At 33.6% G+C, this 23,074-nt stretch overlaps 1 protein-coding gene across 1 annotated transcript; it reads right to left on the bottom strand.

Moving 5' to 3' along the window:
• Positions 1 to 3,059: 3,059 nt before the first annotated feature.
• LOC121244325 (NAC domain-containing protein 43-like) lies at positions 3,060 to 4,949 on the bottom strand. The gene is made up of 3 exons (XM_041142345.1): positions 4,629 to 4,949; positions 4,186 to 4,457; positions 3,060 to 4,075 (listed from the first exon to the last, which is right to left on the bottom strand). Exons 1-3 carry the CDS (start codon positions 4,810 to 4,812, stop codon positions 3,281 to 3,283), a joined length of 1,251 nt encoding a protein of 416 aa, XP_040998279.1. The 5' UTR covers positions 4,813 to 4,949; the 3' UTR covers positions 3,060 to 3,280.
• Between the last annotated feature and the right edge of the window lie 18,125 nt (positions 4,950 to 23,074).

Here is a 23,074-nt window from a genome sequence, read left to right on the forward strand (position 1 = left end):
TTTTTACTTATTTGCTGAAATTCTAATTATTCACAATTAACTTAGTCCATGAGTTATCTTAGTACATCTCTGTTTGCACATGGAAGGTGGTAATGTTCTTTTCAATTTGGTTATATATGTATAAATATAAAAATATATCAAATAGTGGTTGGAGTATGTGGAGATAAAAAACTGATGGTGCCACCTTAAATAGATGCAGTCAAAATGGATAAGGCTGGGAATAAATTTAAGGTATGTATTGCTTCAGATGTCACAACTCATGAATTATATGGCTTGGGGGAAATAAAGTAAATAAACATATAGGGCAGCAAGTATGTAAAAGCAGTAAAAGGTGGTTATTTATGAATCTAAAAAATGGTGAGGTGTTTATGGCTGGAAAAATGGTGTTGTATAAATGTTTTATGATCAAAATTATTACAATGAGTTATAGTTTGAAGTCTGGTATAATCTTGTTCAATGGCTATTAAATAGAGGTTGTAAACCACAAAACAGCTTGTTTATATCATCTTTCTAAATATGATTTGCTAAGCATAAGTCCTAGTAGTTAGGTAAGAAATGTTTTCTAATGGCTAATACAGATCAGTAAATGGTATTTTCAGGTAATTATGAGTCCCTCATATTTGTGGATTAAGAGGCTTTGCAACCAACTATGAATGGAGTTGAATTGAAGCACACACTAAATCACAGTAATGTGTCTAGAAAAAAAAATATGTGTACATGTAGCTGGATTTTGTTATGAACATTACTGATGTAGTTGGCTTACCTCCTGTACTCTCCTATTTGTAAACATATATTGTAAATCAGCAGGCCTTGATTGATTGGTTAATCTAGTTGAAAAATGTGTAAAAGTATTATGATATATATAATTTATATTTCTGATATTTTTGTTGAAGTTATTCAGGTGTTGGTTTTATGAAGTGAATGTCCATTATTTTATTGTATAGTTGAGTTAGTCTTAAAGCTATGATATTCTTCTGATGGTTGGTAATTTGTAGCTTCAATACAGTGATGGTATTAGCAAAATACTCTTTTGATTATAATCCTTTTTGGTAAATGTAGATTTCTCTATAAGCAGGTTGCTACAAAAAATTGGTCTTTTTAAGAAAAGAAAAATTGGTGGAAAATATCCATGTTGCTTGCCTTTATTTTTATTTCCCATGCCAATCACTCCGTGCAAATTAGGCTTCATTGACGAGATTTGGTCATAACAAAAAGTATTTTCTCTCAACTATGTTTTTGTACTTATTCCAAAATTGGCCTTTTGCCATAAAATCTAATCATGTAATCAAATTAGTTTTGACTACGTATTTGGTTGGAAATGGTTATTTCTCATGAACACTGGACATGCAAAATTTGTAATTGCATGACTATTTTTCTTGGGAAAAAAAAAATGCAAGCATTTTCCTTGAATATGGTCATGGGTAAAACAATTATCCACCATTGAATTTCATGGGAAATTCCCTCATTTCTCACGAGCTGAGAGTAGGTCTAGTACTATTGGTCATGAATTTTTGTATGTTTTTTCCGCCATTAATGTTGTGGAGAAAGATAAGTTTTTGTCATGAACTAAACTTTTGGTGGAAAAAGAGACTTACTTCACCAGTTATATGCCACCAAGCTACCACGGATCAATTTGGTGAGAAAAAACTTTGTCACTGTGGATATATTTTTTCTGACCACAATTCCTCTTGATAAAAATTAGTATATGTTGTAGTGATAATATTTACCAAAAGTGAATTATTGAAAGATCGTACATCTCAATAACGTTAAAAAAATGTTTAATATAGTACTCATGAAGAATAAGCTGAGAATATTCACTGTCCAAGTTACCATGGCCAATTAATCATTATAAAATGTCTATATCAAGAGTACCGAACAAATGAACCACCTAATTTCTTCGGATGATCTTATAATCCAATAGAAGAAATTATATTTGTGTCAAGTCTAGATCATCCTAGCTATTTTCTTCATTATATATTAACCACTATATATATTCACCTCATGAAGATAGGTGCATGCATGCCTTCGAAGCTCATGTCCCGTCTTTGAAGTGATGTTTAGATAAGGGTACGTAGATGTTTTATTGTCCTGGTAACGTGGCGTAGGACCATGAGTAGTTTATCTAGCTGATCTCAGTCTTCGGATACTCTATATATACATACGCACGTACTAATCTATAGAAGAAGATCAAGAAAAGAAGACGCCGCCGGCCTTTAATTTCTCAGGACTAATTAGTAAAGAAATTAAATTTTTGAAAAAGTATCATCAGATCACATCATCATGTGCAAGTACTTCAAGCTAGCATTTTTCACATGGATTATCTGTCTAGCTAGTAATTGTTAGGTGCAACACAACATTCCTTTGAATTATAACAGCAAGTCGAGTCCGTGAATTTTGCCATCAACGGCCATCCTGCTTGTCTTCCTAATTACTAGCTAGCTAGCTAGGCAAATATGAAAGATTAATATTAGTTATAGTACCAAGTTATGCAAGTCTAGCACTCATTTTAAAAAATAATCCAATTTACTGTTAAATAAATAGATTGATTTATCTATTTTTTAAAAAAATAAAAAATTACACGAAATTTTATATATTTTAAAATTATACAAAATATTTCTTTATATAAAAAGCCTACTTTCTGTTTGATTCTCTTTTGACTTCGTTAAAAAGCAGGCAATCCATATCTCTCTCTCGTGAGTGTAATTGGATTGTACTTATCCATGTTGTGCGGAGGCCATGTTATGTTCAGTCATAGTTTGATGGACCAGAGAGCTGCCGATCTAAACATGAGCTTTGTAGCACCTTTCCTCAAACAAAGCGACAAACCACGTGACTTAAAAGATAAAAATGATGATTAAGTAAACGACCAAATTGATGATCATCATAGGAGACAAAAAAAAAAAAAGAAAAAAAATAGTTGCTGTTAGAAAGGGAATATTATATTATATTACCAAAACCACCCAGAGAGATTGCTATCTAGCTACTAGCTAGCTAGGCCAGCTTCTAGATGGAATTTTGAAAAAATAATGGTCGACATAGTGATTAACAGAAGATAATAATGACTGACAATGGCATCCCATCTAAAACGTGTTCAGCTTTCTTTATCCCAACACATCGCTCAATCGCTAGCTAATAGCATTAACATCACAATTATAAACTGCGGGTAAACAAAAGCCTGCTGGCCTAGCTCTGACTTCATCATCAGGTACGTACGTACTTTATTGTCCGAATATTACACATTATATATATAATGTATACATGCAATATTAAGGTTGTTCTGTTATACCTGAACGTTTGGCACGTGGCATAGTGAGTCGGAGGATGAGAATGATGACGAAGATTGAGCAAAACTCCACAGATCTATCTCGCTGTTGTTGTAGTCCTGCCCGGAATTAGGATGGTAGGATGATCTGTTGGAAGATGATGATGACGATCGAAGGGTTGAAAATTGGAGATTAGTATCGATGCAATAAGCCATATTGGTGGGGTCATGGAAGCAAGATAATTGCCTAGAACCCTCTGTGACCTGTCCATTGAGCTGAGAAGCTACAAGCCTATCAAGGGCTGCCCAGTTGGTGAGGGCAGCTGAGTTGACCAGGTGATAACCCGAGTTGGGATGTTCAGTACTGGCACTCACCTGCAGATGATTGGTGACGACTATGCCTTGATCATCATTTTCTGTAATATTATTAATCTCTGGAGAAATGGGTAACTGATAATTATGATTTTGATCAGTGCTGTTAGAGTTTGGGCTCTCTAGGCTTGGGAGTTTCATGAAATCTCTCTCATGGTAGCCAATTTTCTTGCCTGTGTCGATGGGATGGAGAAATGTTGCACTTCGTTTTCCTTCTTTCTGATCTAATAATTTCTTGCTGGAGTTTCCCATGTCTTTGAGTACTTGCTCCAAGTCTCCCCCTCCATCACAAGAATCGTCAAACATCAGGGTTCTGGTTTGTGCAGTGATGATCGAGCCAATAGGGATACTGTCTAGGGTTTTCTGGTGATTTTTCTTCTTGAATATACGGCACACTACCCATCCTTCCTCCTGAGCTGCCTCCCCTACAGCATTGGAGATCTTCAAGAAATTGCCCATGAAATTTATCAGTATAATTGAAATATTAAGAATGCTAAGATCGACTTTGCTTATATATATTTCCATGAAAAAATTAAGGAAGAATGGCTTACATTAGTACTGTCGGTCATATTGTCGTCCAGTCTATACTCGTGCATGATCCAATCAGATTTTAGCCCATGGGGGGCTCGGCCTTGGTAGAAAACCAAGGTCTTCCTCATTCCAATACGCCTGCAATTGCCGTATATTACTTTGTCACGGCCAGTGGCCTTCCAGAACCCGGCAGCAGTTGCACGATTGGTGCGAGTCCCAGTGGGATATTTCTTGTCTTTGTGGCTAAAGAAGTACCAATCGTTTTGAGGAGTGCTGCCTATTTTGCAGACCTCTGCAGCAAAAATAGCCAAAATAAAGATCACCAACACCGCTGAACAGATCGACGATTCAGCTAGCTAGGTTAACATATATATCATTAATTAAGAAATTAATGCTGTGAAACAAATGGGACATGTATATATAAAAGAAAATAAAGAAAAATTAAGAGGTTTTTAGCCATTACCTTGAATATCCCATGGCTCGAGGTTATTGAGATCGACATCACGAATTACATCGAGGTCAACCTTTTCATAAGAAACCTTCTTCCTTAAGTAATACTGCAAGAGCTCCTCTTCTGTTGGGTGAAATCGGAAGCCGGGAGGGACTTTGGATTGTCCATTTACTGATATACTCATGTTTTCCGGCATTCGGATATTAAGGTTTAGACAGACACAAAGATAGAACTCCAAGAGGTACAGAGATGCAAAGCAACTAGGATAGAAAACTCAAAGTGGTACAATATATATATATATAGAGGAAGAATGATAACTTAAAATTAAGGTCATGTTGTACCTAAATGAGTATATGTATATGTGTGGGTTGTGGGCATAAAGGCGCCAAAGATACACATGATAAATTATATAAAGCTTGTTTTTCATGAGACACATTGGCTTTTTCTTTTTTCAAAGTGGGGCTAGTTTTACTATTCGCGACCTACCTACATAGATGGAGAAAGGATACTGCTTTCGGAAGATTGCTTTGAGCCCATGATATTATACGTTGTAAAAAAACAGAGTGAATTAATTTTTTTTCTATTCCACTTCTATAAAAATTAATGTTGTTGAAATTTTATTATCTCCAGTCAAATCGGATACTGATATATCATATGTCGAGTTTCATGTTTTGAGTTTAACTTATGTACTTTCTTGGAAAATGACATATCAATCGGTATGAGTACTAACAAAGATAATAAAATTCAATATGAAGAGTAACATTGTTTTATATCTAATTAACTACAAGAAAAAAGACCATTTGTGACGGATTATAATTTGCTACAAAAATGACTATTTGTGACGAAAACAGACTCATTTTAATAGAAAATAGTCATTTTTATAAGAAATAACTTACCATAAATACAATTTTCTTATAGTGATATTGTTACATATATATATATATATTGATTTTAAATCTAAATCAATTGTAGGACTAATATGTGCAAATTAGAATATTCCCTCACTGATTAACAATACTGGCCTGGTCCATGTAGAAAAGAGTGTAAGGGTGCACACCATCATCAAGAACTACGACCCTCGACCTTAAAATCTCCAGAAAGAGTACGACCTCTTTGACAATCATGGACCTCTCTCTCTCTCTCTCTCTCTCTGTCTCTCTCTCTCTCCCCCTTCTGCAACCACCACAAACAGTAAAAAGGTGATGGAGGTAGGGATTGCGCTTTCATGGCCTATTAGACAAGAAGAAAATGTTTAATCAGTGTCGATCAAATGATAGGTGAAGAAAATGAAGGTAAACTAGAAGAAATTGAGTTGAGATTTTTGTATTTCATTATTAATGCTATGTTTGACTTCTTTAGGACCGTACTCTGATAATTATTGTATGAAATGTGAAAGGATGTTTTGTATCTCGTGGCTATCATGTTTATACATACACATATTGTAAGGGAACAAATGTCATGCATAGTTACGATCGAGTAATATTAATATGCCTAATTTTTATTAATATTTCTGTCCATTATGAATTTAGTTATTTTCTTTAATGCACTACAGTACTACAAATGATTTTTGTGATTGTTTTCTTTTTGACTAAAGATTATTTTATTTGTCAAAAAAGAATTGACAATTATTATTTGAGAAAATCTATTTGTAAGTTTTACTTTTTACACACCAAACACACTGTTGATGTGGAAACTATACTAAAAAATGATTGGCATTTTGATTTTCTTTAAAGTTATAATAGATCTCATTATAATTGGTATGTTAACACACTGACTTACGTTTAGCAAAACTTTTAATATTTATGTTAAGACGTCAAAATATTATGTTCAAACTCAACTTTTCGTGAAGCTTTATCCATTTTTAACTTTAATTAAGTGCAACAAATCATGTTCAAACGTCGCTAGCGAGATATATATAACATTTGAGTATTTTTTTTTTTAATTCAACTATGTATGTATTCATTTCATCAATTATTCATGTGTTACATCTTTTTTCTTTACAATCAAATTGTACACAGTTGCTAGAACTTCCTCTATTCAGCATTGTTCATCATTAGACTTTAAGCCTAACTTTGCCAACTGGTGAGCCAATTCATTCCCTTCTCTTCTTATAAAATCAACAGTCCACTACCTCCTCTGCTCCAGTATATTCTTTATATCTTCAATGAGCTACCCATCCCATGCTTCATTTCTCATATCAATAACATTTGAGTATTGAACGTTTATTTGATTTTTATTTGCACAACTTTATTTTAAATGAAGAAAAATATATACACATAAGGGAAAAAAACATACTTGTAAGTGAAACAGTAACAAAAAGAGCACCCACAAAAAAGAATATTTCAATAGAATAAAAAGTATTGTATACATATGGAAGATTATATAAAACCAATGAAACATATGTAGCTGCAAAGGTATTGCTTAGTACTAACTTCTAAAGTTGCGTGTCGGCTTATTGACCTTCTCATTTAGGATGTTCAAATCAAGTGAAGACATCCTCTCATCAAAAGATGTATGGAGAGAACTTATAAGGGTATATGTCATTATATTAATGTTAAAACCTTTATCCAAAATGTTGGTACCATAGTTTTACGAAATATTACTTATATATATGCTTTTGCTATCCAAACCAGTTCTAAAGCATTCTTCATTTCTCTAACTGTCTTCTCCAGTTCTCTAAGCCCTTACGACGTATGACACTAATTTACCAATCACACTCATGATGACGACACCTCCATTTCATCTCTCTCAAAGAAGAACGACACTTCGACAATGTAAAATCATTTATTTTCATGTCCTAAACAAACTAAAAAATGTAGGCTATTGGATTGATTCCAAAAAATACTTACAAGTAAGATTATATCTAAGAATGGGTATTGCGGATAGTGTATAGAGTATTATGAGAACCATAAGGTCTGATTTGGACAGTGAGTTGATATGAAATGTTTGAGTTGAGATGAGATGAGTTATAAATAGTTTGAGTTAAAATATTTTATGGGGTTTTGAAAAAAGAGAGAAAAAGTTGAATAAAAATATTATAAACCTAAAATATTATCAGAATATAATTTTTCAATATTATTTTTGTTTTGAGATTTAAAAAAATTGAATTATCTTTTGTATTTTGTTTGGAAGTTTGAGAAATTTATAATAATTAATTAATGCTTATATGAAAATTTTAAAAATTTGAAATTGAAAAGTGTTTGAATTTATGGTATATATTTAAATATTGAGATAAGATGATATGAGATAAAAACATCTTTTTATCCGAACCAGGCCTTAATTATAAGTATTAGAGAATGAAATATTACAAATATTGAGAGGTCTTGGCTATGATGAATTTATCGTGCTTGATACCAACGCCGGGAATATTATAATTCATCACAAGATAATGATCCTATAGTCACGATACGAGAGCCAAGACAAGACACACGCCCGATGAGAGGCACGTGATAACGGAGTTAATGGGTTTTCTTGACGAGAATGTAATATTTGAGCTAATATTGGTCAGTCCAAGCATCGTCAATTTCAACAAAGAAGATTATGAATAGCAACGTACGTGGACCAATAATTGATCATGTTTCCTGTCTTTTCTACCCATTAATGATCGTACACGTCTCATTAATGTTCATATACTACAGTACTACGTCAGTTTGAAGAAAAGCGTATCGAATCGATCGAACCTAGAAAACAGCAAACTTTTTTTTTATGATTAAACAGTTTTTTGCCGCTTCTGATGATCAGGTTTTTTTAAATCAAAATTAATAAATAAATACAAGGAGAAGTAAGGTTGTCGTTATTGTAGACTAATTTATAAAGATTATTTTTATATAATTTTTTTATAATTAGAGTATTTAATCTCCACTTGTCTCAAAGTGGCTATGCGCGCGCGGGGTTTTTTGTAGGCAATTTTATATATACGAATAATAGAACAATTAATATATTGTCATTATGCCGCAAAAAGAAAAAAAAAAAAATGCAATCCACCGATCTCGTACGATGCAGTAGATCAAATTAATGGCTGATGACTTCTAATTAATGACATGTGTTGATAAAACTTATTATAATAATACTAACTCGTGCTTCATGCCAAATGATATTGCATGCTTTGCTATCTTCAGAACTCAAAAGATGCTTTAATTTCACCCCATGAATGAATTGAAATGGCAGTCTGGAATTCGAATGATTTTAATTACTAACTGATCGATTTAATTTTGATAATCATTAGTTGAAGCGCAGACATCCAGTCCCACAAAGACTTCAAATTATATTAAGTTAATGAATCATGATTGTCTTTTTCTTTCACGATTTGAAAGCTGCTAACTACTGTTGGATACCGACGTACAGACCGTGTATCGTCATTAACAAGACCGCACAAACAGACGGACAATGGCTTTTGTTGCCAGCTTAATTTATAAATTAGCTGCAATGTTGCATATTATATGTTGTTGATTATGTTTTCCGCAGAGATTTGATTTGATTTCTGGGGTTATGGAGATGCTTTGCCAAGTTGAAACTGGCAGATAAAGCACGCACTTCTGCGGAATTGTCTTCATGCATTTGTCACTTGATGACCTTAATTTGTCGACCCAGTTGATTTATAAGTTCGATTTTAAGCAATAAAAATAGGAAACAAACATTATTTTTCCATATTTGAGCTGATCTTCCATAATTTTAGCTTAAAAAGCTTCTGCTTTACTGTCAATATTGATCCCTGGGAAGTACTCTGGATAATTCTGGCTCCCATGAGTAGGAGTGTAGGACTGATGAGAATAAAACATGACTTAAGCCGTTTCCCTTTTCTTTTCATGAAAATGCTCTTTTGCTTTGTGTATGTTTGATTCCCATCCATATATTGAAGGGCCCTTACATGATTTATGGTTTCGATAAAAGGATTCTAAAAGAATATTGTCAAAGCAGTTTCGCAAAAGTGATTATCATCGGGCAATTAATGAGAACTGATTTCTTTTCACTGTCAAGCATTTTGAGAACATTGAGATTCTGAGGGGCCTGAGATAAAGATGAAAAGAGAGATGATTCCCTTGGGATTGGTTATAAAGCTTTCCTGGGCTACATAATGCTTTGACTATAGATCTTTCTGCTCTCTCGAACCTCGAGGTGTTCATTAATCCCTGTGCCATGCACTCGTTGGAATTAAGTTATAATCTGCTCGCTAGCTAGCTGCTCTTTCTATTCGATCTATTGTTTTCAAGGAAAAAAAAAAAGAAAAAAACGGAGTATGGTACGTATCTGCAATTCCTCCCCCCCCCCTAAGTAAGGTATAATTTGCATATCTTATTCTACAAAAATGAATATTCTAAAATATAGAACGTCTTTGAATGCATGCATGCATGGCAGTACGTTGATTAATGGTCATTTTTTCAAGGCTTGATCCAATCCCAGAAGCCAAAATAATATAGAATCTTATGAGCTTATAATATATATTAATACTCAATTAGTAAGAGTATGTAAATGTGTGTGTGTATCCGTAATGCATTGCATGGAGTACTGCCGGTTTTTTTTAAGGTTTTTTCTTTTCTTTTTTTTCCTCGTGTATCCATATTCTGGTGCTTCCAAAAAACCCTGTCAGATTTCACAAAATATCGCAAGTGCTGTTTGGAGTTTCCTGATGAACCTTAAAAAAAAAACTAATAATAATATAAGGTCTGACGTGAAGCTTAGAACTAGATACAGGCTCAACGAACATTAGAATAATTCTACTTATCATCCTTACAAATCATACACCACACCTATTAATTTAAATTTATTTTTCAATAACAAGTTCGTGGTATATGCAGAATGATAAGTAAAATAACTCAATTAATTTAATAAAACTAAAATAAAATAAAAAATAATAAAAATAAAAAATAATTTTAAAATATGTAAAATATATGGTATAAGATGAGTAGCATCTATTAATTATTTGAGTGTATATATATATATATATATATATATATATATATATTGTACGTACGTACGTAGATCTCATAAATCGAACGCCCACTAAACTGCTCTTTAATCCTTAGATCTGTGTATTATAATAAATATTTTTTTTTAAAGAAAAGAATCGAGAATCTTTCCGGCCCCCTGGTTGACCAGCACGTTGAAAATTAAATAGTTTTATTTTTTGGATTTTACTTCAATTACAAACTTATCTTTTGTTGACGACGTGACATCCTACCTTTGTATGGGTGAAATACAGGTAAGAGTCGCAAAAGTAGATGAAATAAAATAAAATAAAGTGAAATAAAGAGTATTTTTCCCATTTAAACATTTAAAAATAAAAAAAGATGCTTATTAATTATCATTCTCATTATTTTACAGCAACTGGCCTTAATTAATTATTAGACGAATATTAACAAAGTTTCGTGGCCAAGTTTATATATACAGTTTTTTATAGTACCAATATGCATGCCAACATACATGCATGCATGCTTGCAATATTCAACAACGATACGGTCGAGATCTCAATTAGGACAAATGCATGCATGCCATGTCGTTCTCATGATCTACTTGGTTCATATTATTGCATGTCCTTCATGATCTCTGCATTATATATAAGTCAATATATATCTTATAATGTTTTTTTTTAACAAACACACTACAAGAAAAATGGATTTTTGTAATTATTTAATTGCGGCAAAAAGAGTATTTGTAATTAAAACAGATTCATTTTAACTGTAAATAGTCATTTCGCTGAAATTAAATAATCACAAATAAACAGTTTTCTTGTAGTGACATTTTAATTTGAATCCTCCTATTTGTTTGTAAAGTACTTTTGTCGGCAATAATAATGCCGATATATCGATCATCTAGATCGCTGACAATGCTGAGTTACCGGCCGCGACCGGTACTAGAAAAGCCCGCCCAAATTATGAAACGGCATAAAGCTTAAAGTAGATGCAGAAAATGTAATATAAAGTCGACAACAAAATGCGATAATTACCAAAGGAATCTGAATTAAGAACCCACGAACCGCATAATTTGTTTGATCAACTTTGTCCTTTTGATTCCTTTTGTGCATGGTTGGTTTGATACGATGGTAGGGGCTGGGCTCCCCTAATTAGATTCTTTTCCTTAGGTCTGTACAACATGCCTGGCCTAATTTGTTCATATAAATATGTGAATAATGCTAGCAAGGAACAAGTCCAAAATGTACATGACTTTTACAAGCCTTTTATAAAAAAAAGTGTGCCTCACCAAAAAAAATAAAAAAGTAAAAAAAAAAAAAGTGAGTTTTTCACTTTTTTTATAAAATACTTGTGCCAAGTTTATACATTTAAATATTGTATATATCATTATTTTCTCTCTCTATATATATATGAAAATACTTTAGTCACAAATGAATTACATAAAGGTAATCTTATAGCAAACTGATATGTTATGACATAGGTCATCAGATTGTAAAGTTATATTTATTATAAAGTAGATCTAACGGATTACATAAAGTCGTGTCAATTTATATAATTACTTTTGTATAATACTTTTGTGGCTATAGCAGTACTACTCATATATATATATATATATATATATAACTCTATCATGCACATTTGTCATTTGTTTAGTTAGTAGTACTCATGTTCTTGTAGATCGAAGTACTTCCACTTCTAAATAACTATCATGAAATCCAGAAGCATACATTCCATAAAAGTTTCTGTATGATAATTACAAATTGTTCTGGTTTATTATAAACTCTCATCAATTCTTGATCACAAAATTATAATCGAACTTTGGAACGTGAGTGGAGAAATTAGCATATATATATATATATATATATATATATATATAAGTTATGAGAGGTAGCTAGAGACATTAAATTCAGAAGTTGATGCAGAAGGTTGATAATTTAATCCCGTTACAATTGAAAATTTCAACGTGACATGCATGGATTGAATCTCTCAATTCATGTATATTTTTACCAAACTTTCGGAACATATGCAACTAATTCATCTCCATGACTCGATTTCATCCATTTCTTCAATTTTTAGATATTGCACAATATATATAAATTGGGGCGGCTTAATACAAATTAAGGTCTAAGGTAAAATTGAAGTGATCATTCATTTTAAATTATAATACACTAAAATATAAATTATTATATTGAATATTTTTCAAAAATTATAATTATATGAGGCTTTATTTAAAATCTTTAAATAAAATTTTGAATTTCTATTTAAAAATTATTTAAAAGTTTAAATTATTCGTTGTATTAAATATTAAATTTAGTATCATGGATCATTGAACACATTGAAAAATATAAGAATCACTTACATTCTTATTTAATGAAATGGTTTTTATAATATTTCTTCTAAAAAAATTTAGGAAAAAACATCTCATGATCACTTTTAGTTTTGAGAGCCTCTTGCATAGGGCGGGGCCAGCTTGCATCTGGTGGTGCCCTAGGCAATGGCCTAAATGACCTTTACCTTGCCCTAAGTTAGTGATCTTGAATTAATGATCCAAAAGACCAGAAGCTAAATTTTCCTTTCTAACTCCCTCGACTCATGTGAAAGACATTACAAGTCCAAGCAAAATCTATGAAAGACATAATGCCTGACTTCTTTCCTCGATTCGACCTAGCTAGCTAGCTAGATGTGATCTCTTAATTATTTTAATCTCTCATAATTGTTTAGTGCAGTACTGTAGGTACGTGCGAAAATTACTTATTTGCGACCAGTTATTTTCAGCGAAAAGATTATTTCTAATAAAATTAATTTGTTTTCGTCTCAAATAGACCCTTTTGTTGCAAAAAAAAATAATCACAAATACCGTTTTTCTTATAGCGGTAGTTGAGGATCCTCAGGAAAGTTCTATGCAGGATAAGGGTTGATCATCCTGATGATCTCCAACTAATTACATCCAACTTTAACCATAATATTTGTAATAAAAGCCCATAAAAAACTGATCAACCACTGGCCATAACATAAAAAGCTTTGCTACTCTTCATACCATGAGAGGTTGCAAATCGAATATGAATTAATTCTAGTTTCATTATAAATGGAATTCATTTATATATATACATGATTTTTCGGTATAATGCTTTATTTCTACAACTAGGAAGATGAATCATGGCGATGATCGATGATGATAATCACTTGCATGTGATATGCGATTCCGTAAATGATTTTCGTTATCCTTTATTTTCCAACTATTTCACATAAACTATGCACGCGGTTTCTCTTCGTATTCCTAAATAATAATTATATATACAAGTTAATCTTAACCTAATTCGTGCACCATGGAGAATTTGCCCCGCCCATGTTCTATTTTATATGCTACCTGCAGATACCTACTCTCTGTGTCGTCTAGTGCAAATTACATTATTTTTTTTTTTTTTTGCTTTTTATTTCAAATAATTTTTAAACATTTTTAAAAGATAAAAAAAATATATATAAATACACTAATAGTCACTTTCTTAATCACTAAGAAAAAAATTTCAAAAAAATCAAATGTATGAGTAGTTAAAATGAGGGGCATAATACTATTATTCTTTTATAAATATATTTTTTTTATAACAATATTCAAAGCATAATCGTCGTTGGACTTGTACCCAAAATAATCTCACTTATAGGCCCATGCGTGTACCACCTCTCTGGTCCAGGCCCAAATATAACTCTTTGTTTTTGGTCCCTCCGAATGGGCCGTTGTGTGTGTATAGTTCGTGCCTATATCTATATTCCTAAATGGACTTTAATATATATTTGTCATCGAAACCCCTTTTAGAAAAATATCAAGTTTAATTCAAGTGTCTATTATAAAAATTCGAACCCATATATTCGAATTATATAGAATATTTTTAATTTAGAAACATCGATATTCAATGTTTTATATTCATTCATTCTCGGTATTACTAGCCATTGTCTTTGAAGGCAGACCTGGAAGTGGAAGACCTTGCCTCGACTATATTAATGCTTCCTCTTTCTTTCAAGATGCCTTTCGCTATGGACAATTCATTTAATAGCTCATATAAAGTATACAACTTTATATTTATTGTATTGTTGATCTATTTTGTTTTAATAAAGTGGATGAGACTGGATTTTATTTTTATTTATAACTCCCACTTGTCTCGGAGAAATAAAATTTATAAACCAAGAGTTTGGAATTTACCAAAAGAAACCAATGCTACTCTCCCTCCTCGAATTGTTGTTCCCTTTTTTTTTTTTTAATATAGGGAAAAAACTTCATTTCATCAAGGTATAAAACCTTAAGATAGTGTACAATAGTGTTGATCAATGAAAATTACATTCTCAATCAATGAAAGAAGGAACACTATTCCACCAAATATTCATATCTTCAATGGACCATGCTTATCTAGCAAGTCGATGGGCAGCCTCATTAGTTGATTTGTTGCTGTGTTGGAGTGTGCACTGAGGAAATCTTAGCATCAGGTTTTTAATGTCAGCAACCACTGATGAAGCATTTGATTAAGCCACCTTGTTAACTTCCTCCACCAAGAACAGGCAATCACTTTCAATAATCAATTTAGAAATACCAATATTTAAGCAAAGTTGTAATCCACTCAACAAAGCCACTACTTCTACTTGCTTTGGTTCCAGTTGCACAGATTCTGCTCTACTTACTAGCATCAAAACATCTCCTACATGATTTCTTAATATAGCACCCAAGCCAGCTATATTCAACTCAAAAAATATGGCCCCATCTATATTGAGTTTGAGAGAATCCTGAGAAGGTGGAGACCACCTATATTGCAGATTCTTTGAAGTAGGAAGTCCCCTCTAATGCATAGCATTCTCTGTCCTCAACTTCTTTGAGAAAGAAAATCCAATGACTTCTTGTGTTGGTAAAAAAATCTGGTCATGAACCATCTTATTCCTTCTAAACCAAAAGCCCCAAGCCATTAAGAAGAAATCTGCTAATTCATCAATTGAACCCTTAAAGAATATTTCCATTGCAGTTGAAATGAAGGAACTGAAAGGTAAAAAAACAAATTTTTTTATCCCAAATCTCATGAGCAAGGGCATAACAACAAAGCACGGGTTAAGTCTTCCATCTGGTGTTGACAGAAACAACATTGTCCACTTATATCTAGCTTTCTGTTAATAAGATTGGCCTTAGAGGGTAAACTCTCCTTTCATGCTCTCCAAGCAAAAACTTTGACCTTATGAGGGATTTTTAAACTCCAAAGAGCATTCCAGAATTTCTTCATGAAAGCACCATTCGAAAGCTCACTACAAATAGGCACTAAGCAGGTTTTAAAGAATCTGTAGGCACTTTTAATATAAAAGTTACCTGACTTTTCATGCTCCCACAGCCACTTATCCATGTCACATGTGGCACTGGGATGCAATCTTAGAACAACATCTGCAATTCTTAGATTGAATAGAGCTCTGACATTTGACAAATCCCACCAGTTGGTACAAGGATCAATTAAAGAAGATACCTAATCCTCCAGTTGACAGGCTTGCTCCTCCCTCTGATTACTACTTTCAGCACACAGAACATGCCTCAGATTTCAAATCCAAGGAATCCAAGCATCTCTTAAGATGTGAATTGATCTTCCATTTCCCACATTCCATCTACCACCTTGCACAAGCAAATTTTTTGCCTCCCATATACCTCTTCAAGCATAGGAAGGGTTTCCACCAATAGCAGCTTCCAATAGGTTTCCATCAGAAAAGTATCTAGCAGCATACATCTTATGGAATAAACTCTCTTTATTCTGTAATAATCTCTAAGCTTGTTTTGCCAACATAGCCATATTGAAGATCTCATGATCCTTAAACACCATCCCTCCAACAGCTTTTGATTGACACATTTTCTTCTAGCTTATCCATTGCACTATATTTTCCTCCTTTTTCTGTCTCCACCAATATCTGGCCATCATACTCTCAATCTCACTACGTAGCTTGGTTGGGAGCTTGAAACAACTCATGGCATTAGATGGAATTGCCAAAGCAACAACCTTGAGGAGAATCTCCCTTCCTCCTTGAGAAAACATATTTCCTTTCCACCCTTGTAATTTTAGCTAGACTTTATGCTTGATATCAACAAAAGCACTTATTTTAGACCTGCCTACCCAATGAGGCAGACCTATTTATTTTTCATATTGTTGCAGTTGAGAAGAGCTCCATAGGTTTATAATAGTCTGCTTCTTATCCATATCTACATTTGCACTGAAAACCATTGATGTTTTCTCTTTGTTTAGTTGTTGCCCTGAAGCCACTTCATACTGATTCAGCAGAGATTGTAGTTTAGAAGTCGTATCCACATCTGCAGCACAGAAAATCAGACTATCATTTGCAAATAGTAGATGGTTTAGCTTGGGTGCCCCACGATAGATCTGGATACCAGGGACAGATTTAGATCTCTCAGCCTCCTTCAATAAGCTAACCAATCCTTCAGTGCACAAGAGGAATAGGTAAGGAGAAATGGGGTCTCCCTGCCTCAATCCTCTTGAAGGAATTATAAAAGCAGTTGGTGAGCCATTACTAAACACAGAGAAAGAAGGGGTCATAACACACTTCATCACAAGTTGGATTAGTTTATCGTGAAAACCCAGCTTTCTCATAACAGCTTCAAGGAAGCTCAGTTCTACCCTATCATAAGTTTTACTCATCTCAAGCTTAAGGGACATAAACCCTTTCTAGGGCTGAGTAAAAATTCGACAATCCGACTCCGAATCCGACTCCGCTCTGGCTCCGCTCCGACTCCGACTTGTCGGATTCGGAGTCAAAGGTTTTTTCCTCTTGAAAGTCGGAGTCGGAGTCGGATTCGGATTCACTGATGATCCGACTCCGACTCCGATCCGATCCGACTCCGATCCTCCGCCTCCGACTCCACCGACGTGTCCCTCCGACTCCGCCTCCGCCTCCGATTTTATACATATTTTATAAACAGATGTGTTTTTCTATATATTAATTATTTAAATTTTATACAACTATATCTTATATAGTTAGTTAAACTCAATAATATACTAGTTAAATAATATATTTATACTATAATATATAGACTAAATTGACTAATAATAGTTTAGTATATGACTATAATATACTATAAACACTAAGATACATAATAACATCAACATGTAATATTGTAATACTAATGAATAAACACTAATCTATAAATTTATAATAACATATAATACTAATGTATAATAACTAAATTATTATTCATATAAATTACTAATAGTATTAATTACTATATATAAATTAGTAAACCACTTTAAGCCTATATATAAATTACTATACAAATCACTATAGTAAATTACTAATATATAATTATGTTAATCACTATAACTAATAGTAATACTAATATAGACTATAGTTTTAACTTATAGTATTATAACTATATTAAATCACTATAACTTATACTAATATAGTTATATTACTATAGGGTACTATTAAGTTATTAACTATAGTGATATACTAGTATTAGTCATTAGACATTAGTGTACTAATACTATTAGTGATATAGTTAGTATAATATTTATACTAATACTATTATATAGTTATAATAATTAAAATCACTATAGCAAATACTAATATATAATTATGCTAATCACTATAACTAATAGTAATACTAATATAGACTATAGTTATAACTTATAGTATTATAACTATATTAAATCACTATAACTTATACTAATATATTATATAGTTATACTAAATCACTATAACTAATACTAATATAGTTATACTAATCACTATAACTATATATAGTATTAATATCATTGTTAGTATAATATATATTATTAATAATAACTAATACTAATATAACTATTAGTATAACTAATATTAATACTAATACTAATATACTAATACTATTAGTGTATAACTAATATTTATATATATTAATATATATATATATATCAAGTATAAGAGATTAGAGATTTAATATATATATATATAGCAAGTATATTAGTGTATTACTAATATTTCATATATGGTGCATTTATTTAATATTCATATATAATAATATATATCATATATTTTTTTTATGAATCTTCATTTATATATATATATATATATCTAATATATATAAAATAGATTAGTATTGTATAGTACAATACGGCGCCGTTTCTACTTGTTAATTAATCGTTTAGTGAGGGTGCCCAAGTTCGGAGTTCCATTTCGGCATTTCCCCTTCTTTCATCTTCAATTCTTATTTCTTCTGTCTTTATCTTCAATCTAGCCCTCCCCTCTCCCCGTCTCGCACAGCGCCGCAGGCCCGCAGCCCTCCCCTGAGTCCCCTCCCTCTCGCAGGCTTGCAGCCCCTCCCTCGCGCAGCTCCTCTCTCAGTCTCTCGCAGCTCCTCTCGCGTAGCCTCTCTTGCAGTTTCCCTTGAAACCCTAGGTCCCGCGAGTCCGTGACCCGTCGTCACCGTCGATGGCCTCTTGAGGTGTAATGCAGCTGTGCAAACACGGAACACCGTCCCTCGAATTCGATCATAGATCAATCACTGCCCATTGAAGATTCGGTAGGTTACCCAAAGTCCAAACCGATGTCTCTGTTTTTGGTAATGTTGATTTTTTCTATGTTTATTTCCAGATTTGGCATTATAGTTTAATACATAACGAAATGATCTCCATAATTTTACGTGTAAACCAAGTGAGGAATTTTGAAATGAAAAAATCCGACTCCGCTCCGACTTGTCGGAGCGGATTCGGAGTCGGATTCTATACGTGCAGAGTCGGAGTCGGAGGTCGGATTCGACCTCTGACAAAGTCAGAGTCGGAGTCGGAGGTTGGGCCCTCCGACTCCGAAAGGGTCGGTGCTCAGCCCTAACCCTTTCTTTCCTTTCTTTTTTCTCCTCAAGAAATGAAGTACTTCATAGGCCACAAGCACATTGTCAGTAATGAGTCTTCCAGGTAAAAAAGCTGATTGGGAATCTGAGATGACAACTGGTAATATTTGCTTATCCTATTAGCAATGACCTTAGATATTAGCTTATATATGACATTACATAAGCTAATGAGTCTAAAGTCACTAACTCTTTGAGGACATTTCTTCTTAGGAACCAGAGTGATGTATGTGTGGTTTACAGGCAATGGGAAATCACAAGAATTCAAAACTTTCAACACAGTAGAAGTGACAGAACTACCAATCTCAAGCCTAAATTTTTGGTAGAATAAAGGTGGCATGCCATTAGGTCCAAGAGCTTTAGAAGGGTGCATCTCTTTCATTGCTTGGAGCACTTCATCTGCTATGTATCCCTTGTCATTTCTTCCAAGGAGACATTTGTAAATGATATTGGCGGGAAGATCATGCAAGAAAAATCAGAAGGACCCAACAATACATCCCTCTTATGAAAATAGAAAAGAGTTTTAAGACCTAAGTCTCATAAGTCTCTTTCTATCAATGATTAAGGAAAATCTAAGAGGACTATCTGCTCTGATTCTGTGGAAGTGGCTAGAACTTCCAAGACTTTGAAACTTTAAGCAAAAATCAATGGGGAGAAGGAAGACAACAACCAACAGGTATCAGTGGAGGCTGGTGCCCAGCCCCACCGAGATCAATGAAGGTCTTAATTTGGAATACACAAGGGCTCCCAAGCCCTCGTGGTATTCGTGCTCTTTCTGATCTTATCAAAAGAGAAGATCCCGATGTTTTGTTCTTGCAAGAGACAAGACTTAATGCTGCCAAGATGGAGTTATGTAAAGTTCGATTAAAGTTTAACTGTTGTCTAATTGTTAAAGCTTTGGGTAGGAGTGGAGGCCTAGCAATGCTATGGAAGAATGATTTTCAATTATCTATCCTTAGTTATTCAGCTTCTCACATTGATGGTAAGGTAATTGAAAATTCAATACAATGGTTCTTAACAGGTGTTTTTGGCCAACCTGAAACTGCGAGAAGAATAGAAACTTGGAATTTATTAAGAAAATTGAAAAAGGGTCCTGCTGATGCTTTGTTATTCATGGGAGACTTCAATGAAATCCTAACATCAGAAGAGAATTTTTCTTTTTTTTTGGGGGGGGGGGGGGGCGGGGAGCCAAACCAAATCATCAAATCGATGATTTACAACAAATGTTTATGGATTGTGAATTAAAAGATCTTGGATTCAGTGGGCCAAGATATACTTGGTGTAATGGTAGACATGATGCAATTTAGATCTCTAAGAGGCTGAATAGGTTTGTCAGAAATAGCTCTCGGTGCAATTTGTTTAATAGGGCTTTAGTCACTCATTGCTCTATATCTTACTCTGATCATCTTCCTATTTGGATAGAGCTAGAAGGTGCAAACATTAGAAGGGGTGGTTCAAAGCCCTTCAGATTTGAGGCTATGTGGCTTGGGGAAGTTGAATGTTAAAAAATTATCAAGGATTAGTGATTCAAGGGTGATCCTTGTAGTGGCTTGCAAGGTGTTATGAACTGTATTTCTGGTTGCAATTCAAGATTACAAAGGTGGAATAAGGAAACTTTTTAAAAGCGAGTGAGGCTTGTGTTGCTACTGAAGAAGTACAGAAATGGATGAATAGGGAAGAGATAATGTGGAAACAAAGGTCGAGAACACTTTGGTTAACTGAAGGAGACCAGAATACAAAATTCTTCCATGCTAAAGCTTCCCAAATGAAGAACAAGAACTGCATGTCAAAACTGATGGATGATGGGGGCAATTGGAAGGAATGAGAGCACTGTGATAATTTGATTATTAACCACTTCTCTTCCTTGTTTACCTCTGTAGGTTCTCGAATTGTTGTTCATTTATGTGTTGGTTTGCTTGATTCTTTTGCCTACCTTGAGCTCTCTTTAGATTTGACATTTGGGTCTGTAAGATTGTCATTTTGTCTATGATATGATATAATGAGACCCGGTTCAATATTTATATGGATAATATTATTAAGCCTAAATTAGTCTTAATGGGCCAATATTTTGGGAAGCCAGATTAAAGTTATTGGAAAATTTTGAAAACTACGAGCCCAAAAATTTATTATGATGGATTATGGGGTTGTTCTTGGGCTCAATAACAAGGCTAAAACCCATTTAACATTTATAGGTCAAGTGTGCCTTATTTAATTAGTATTGGGTCCAAAAAATTATTTAAAGCACAAAAGTATTTATTGGACGAGTGGGGTACATTTTGAAAATTTAGATCGACCCGTTAGAATTGTTACATGACTTATCCCATAAAACTAGACCTAGTCCATGTATATGTGTGTATAGACCGACTTAAGACGCAAAACCCATGAAATAGGCCCACGCATGAAATATAGTGACTAGATCCTTGTCTTTTGTGAAATAAATTTTGAAATAACACAACTATATACCTCACATTCAAGTTCTAACTTGATCTTAAGCATTAAATCTAGCATGATATAGCAAATAATCCATCATAACAAACCTTACACCTGAGAGCCTCTAATTCAATCAAAGACTTAAGTTAAAAATCAAACACTTAAATGTTCTTCAACAATCCAATCAAAGACCTAAGTTAAAAACCATCCTTAATCCATAGAGCAAGGTTTTAAAGATAAGATTTACAAAAATCATAACCATTGAATCAAGATCCTAAAACTAAAATCACAAACTAAACCCAACAAAACTATTTTTGAACCAATTAGCTTCTACCACTTCAAAGATCATGCAAAACCATTTTATAAAGTCCTAACATGCTTTGAATCAAACCATAACTTGTATAAAAATCATGTAAACACTTCTTCAAACCAAGATATACACAACTTCTCATCACAGTAACAAAAACTTCTAAGCTTATAGCCCTGCATTCAAAACCGAACCATCATCACACTAACACCAACAATCAACCTCCAGACTTCCACTAAAAATAACCAATACTCTCCTACACATTCAAGACCCATAACTTAAACAAAATCTAAGAGATTGGAGCTAAGGAAAATAAATTATAAAGGTTGGAAACTCAAGAAGCAAAGCTGCCAGAAAATTCCCTCTAGCTATATCTTGATTTCTCCCAAGAAAATGAATGAAAATGTGCAAGTATGGGGAAGCAAATGAAGGTTGCGTGGGCTATAGATGGAAGGCTAACTTGGTGGTTGGATGAGTGACAAGTGCTTGTGAAAAGGAGGAAGAAAAGCTTATGGGAATGGGTTGTCTTGCTGTTGCTACCGAGTGGCTGAGGGGTTGATTTTGTTGCTTGTTTGACTTGCTATAAATGGCAATATTTGTGGCAGAAAATGAGGCGCATGGTAGCCAAGGGATGGCCTTGTAAGGGGTGGAAACTTGTGGAGGAAGCTTGGTCCATTGCCTAAGGCCCCACCCTATGCAACCCGAAAGGAATCTTTAAAGAAAGCAAATTGTGCCGGATACCCGAAGTTATTAGCTCACTTTAGCCTAAGGAGTTGATAAAAGGGGTTGGGACCTACTGAGTGTATCTAGCCTCAAAGAAAGGGATGTGTAAGGAGGTGGAGGGTATACCACTAGTGAGACAATTCCCATAAGTTTTTTAGGAATTACTAGGGATGCCTCTTGCTAGGGAAATTGAGTTCGCAATCAACTTAGAACTAGGGAATGTCACAAGAGCATCCTATAG

This window comes from Juglans microcarpa x Juglans regia, chromosome 1S (genome assembly GCF_004785595.1).
Source record: "Juglans microcarpa x Juglans regia isolate MS1-56 chromosome 1S, Jm3101_v1.0, whole genome shotgun sequence".
Taxonomy (NCBI): domain Eukaryota; kingdom Viridiplantae; phylum Streptophyta; class Magnoliopsida; order Fagales; family Juglandaceae; genus Juglans; species Juglans microcarpa x Juglans regia.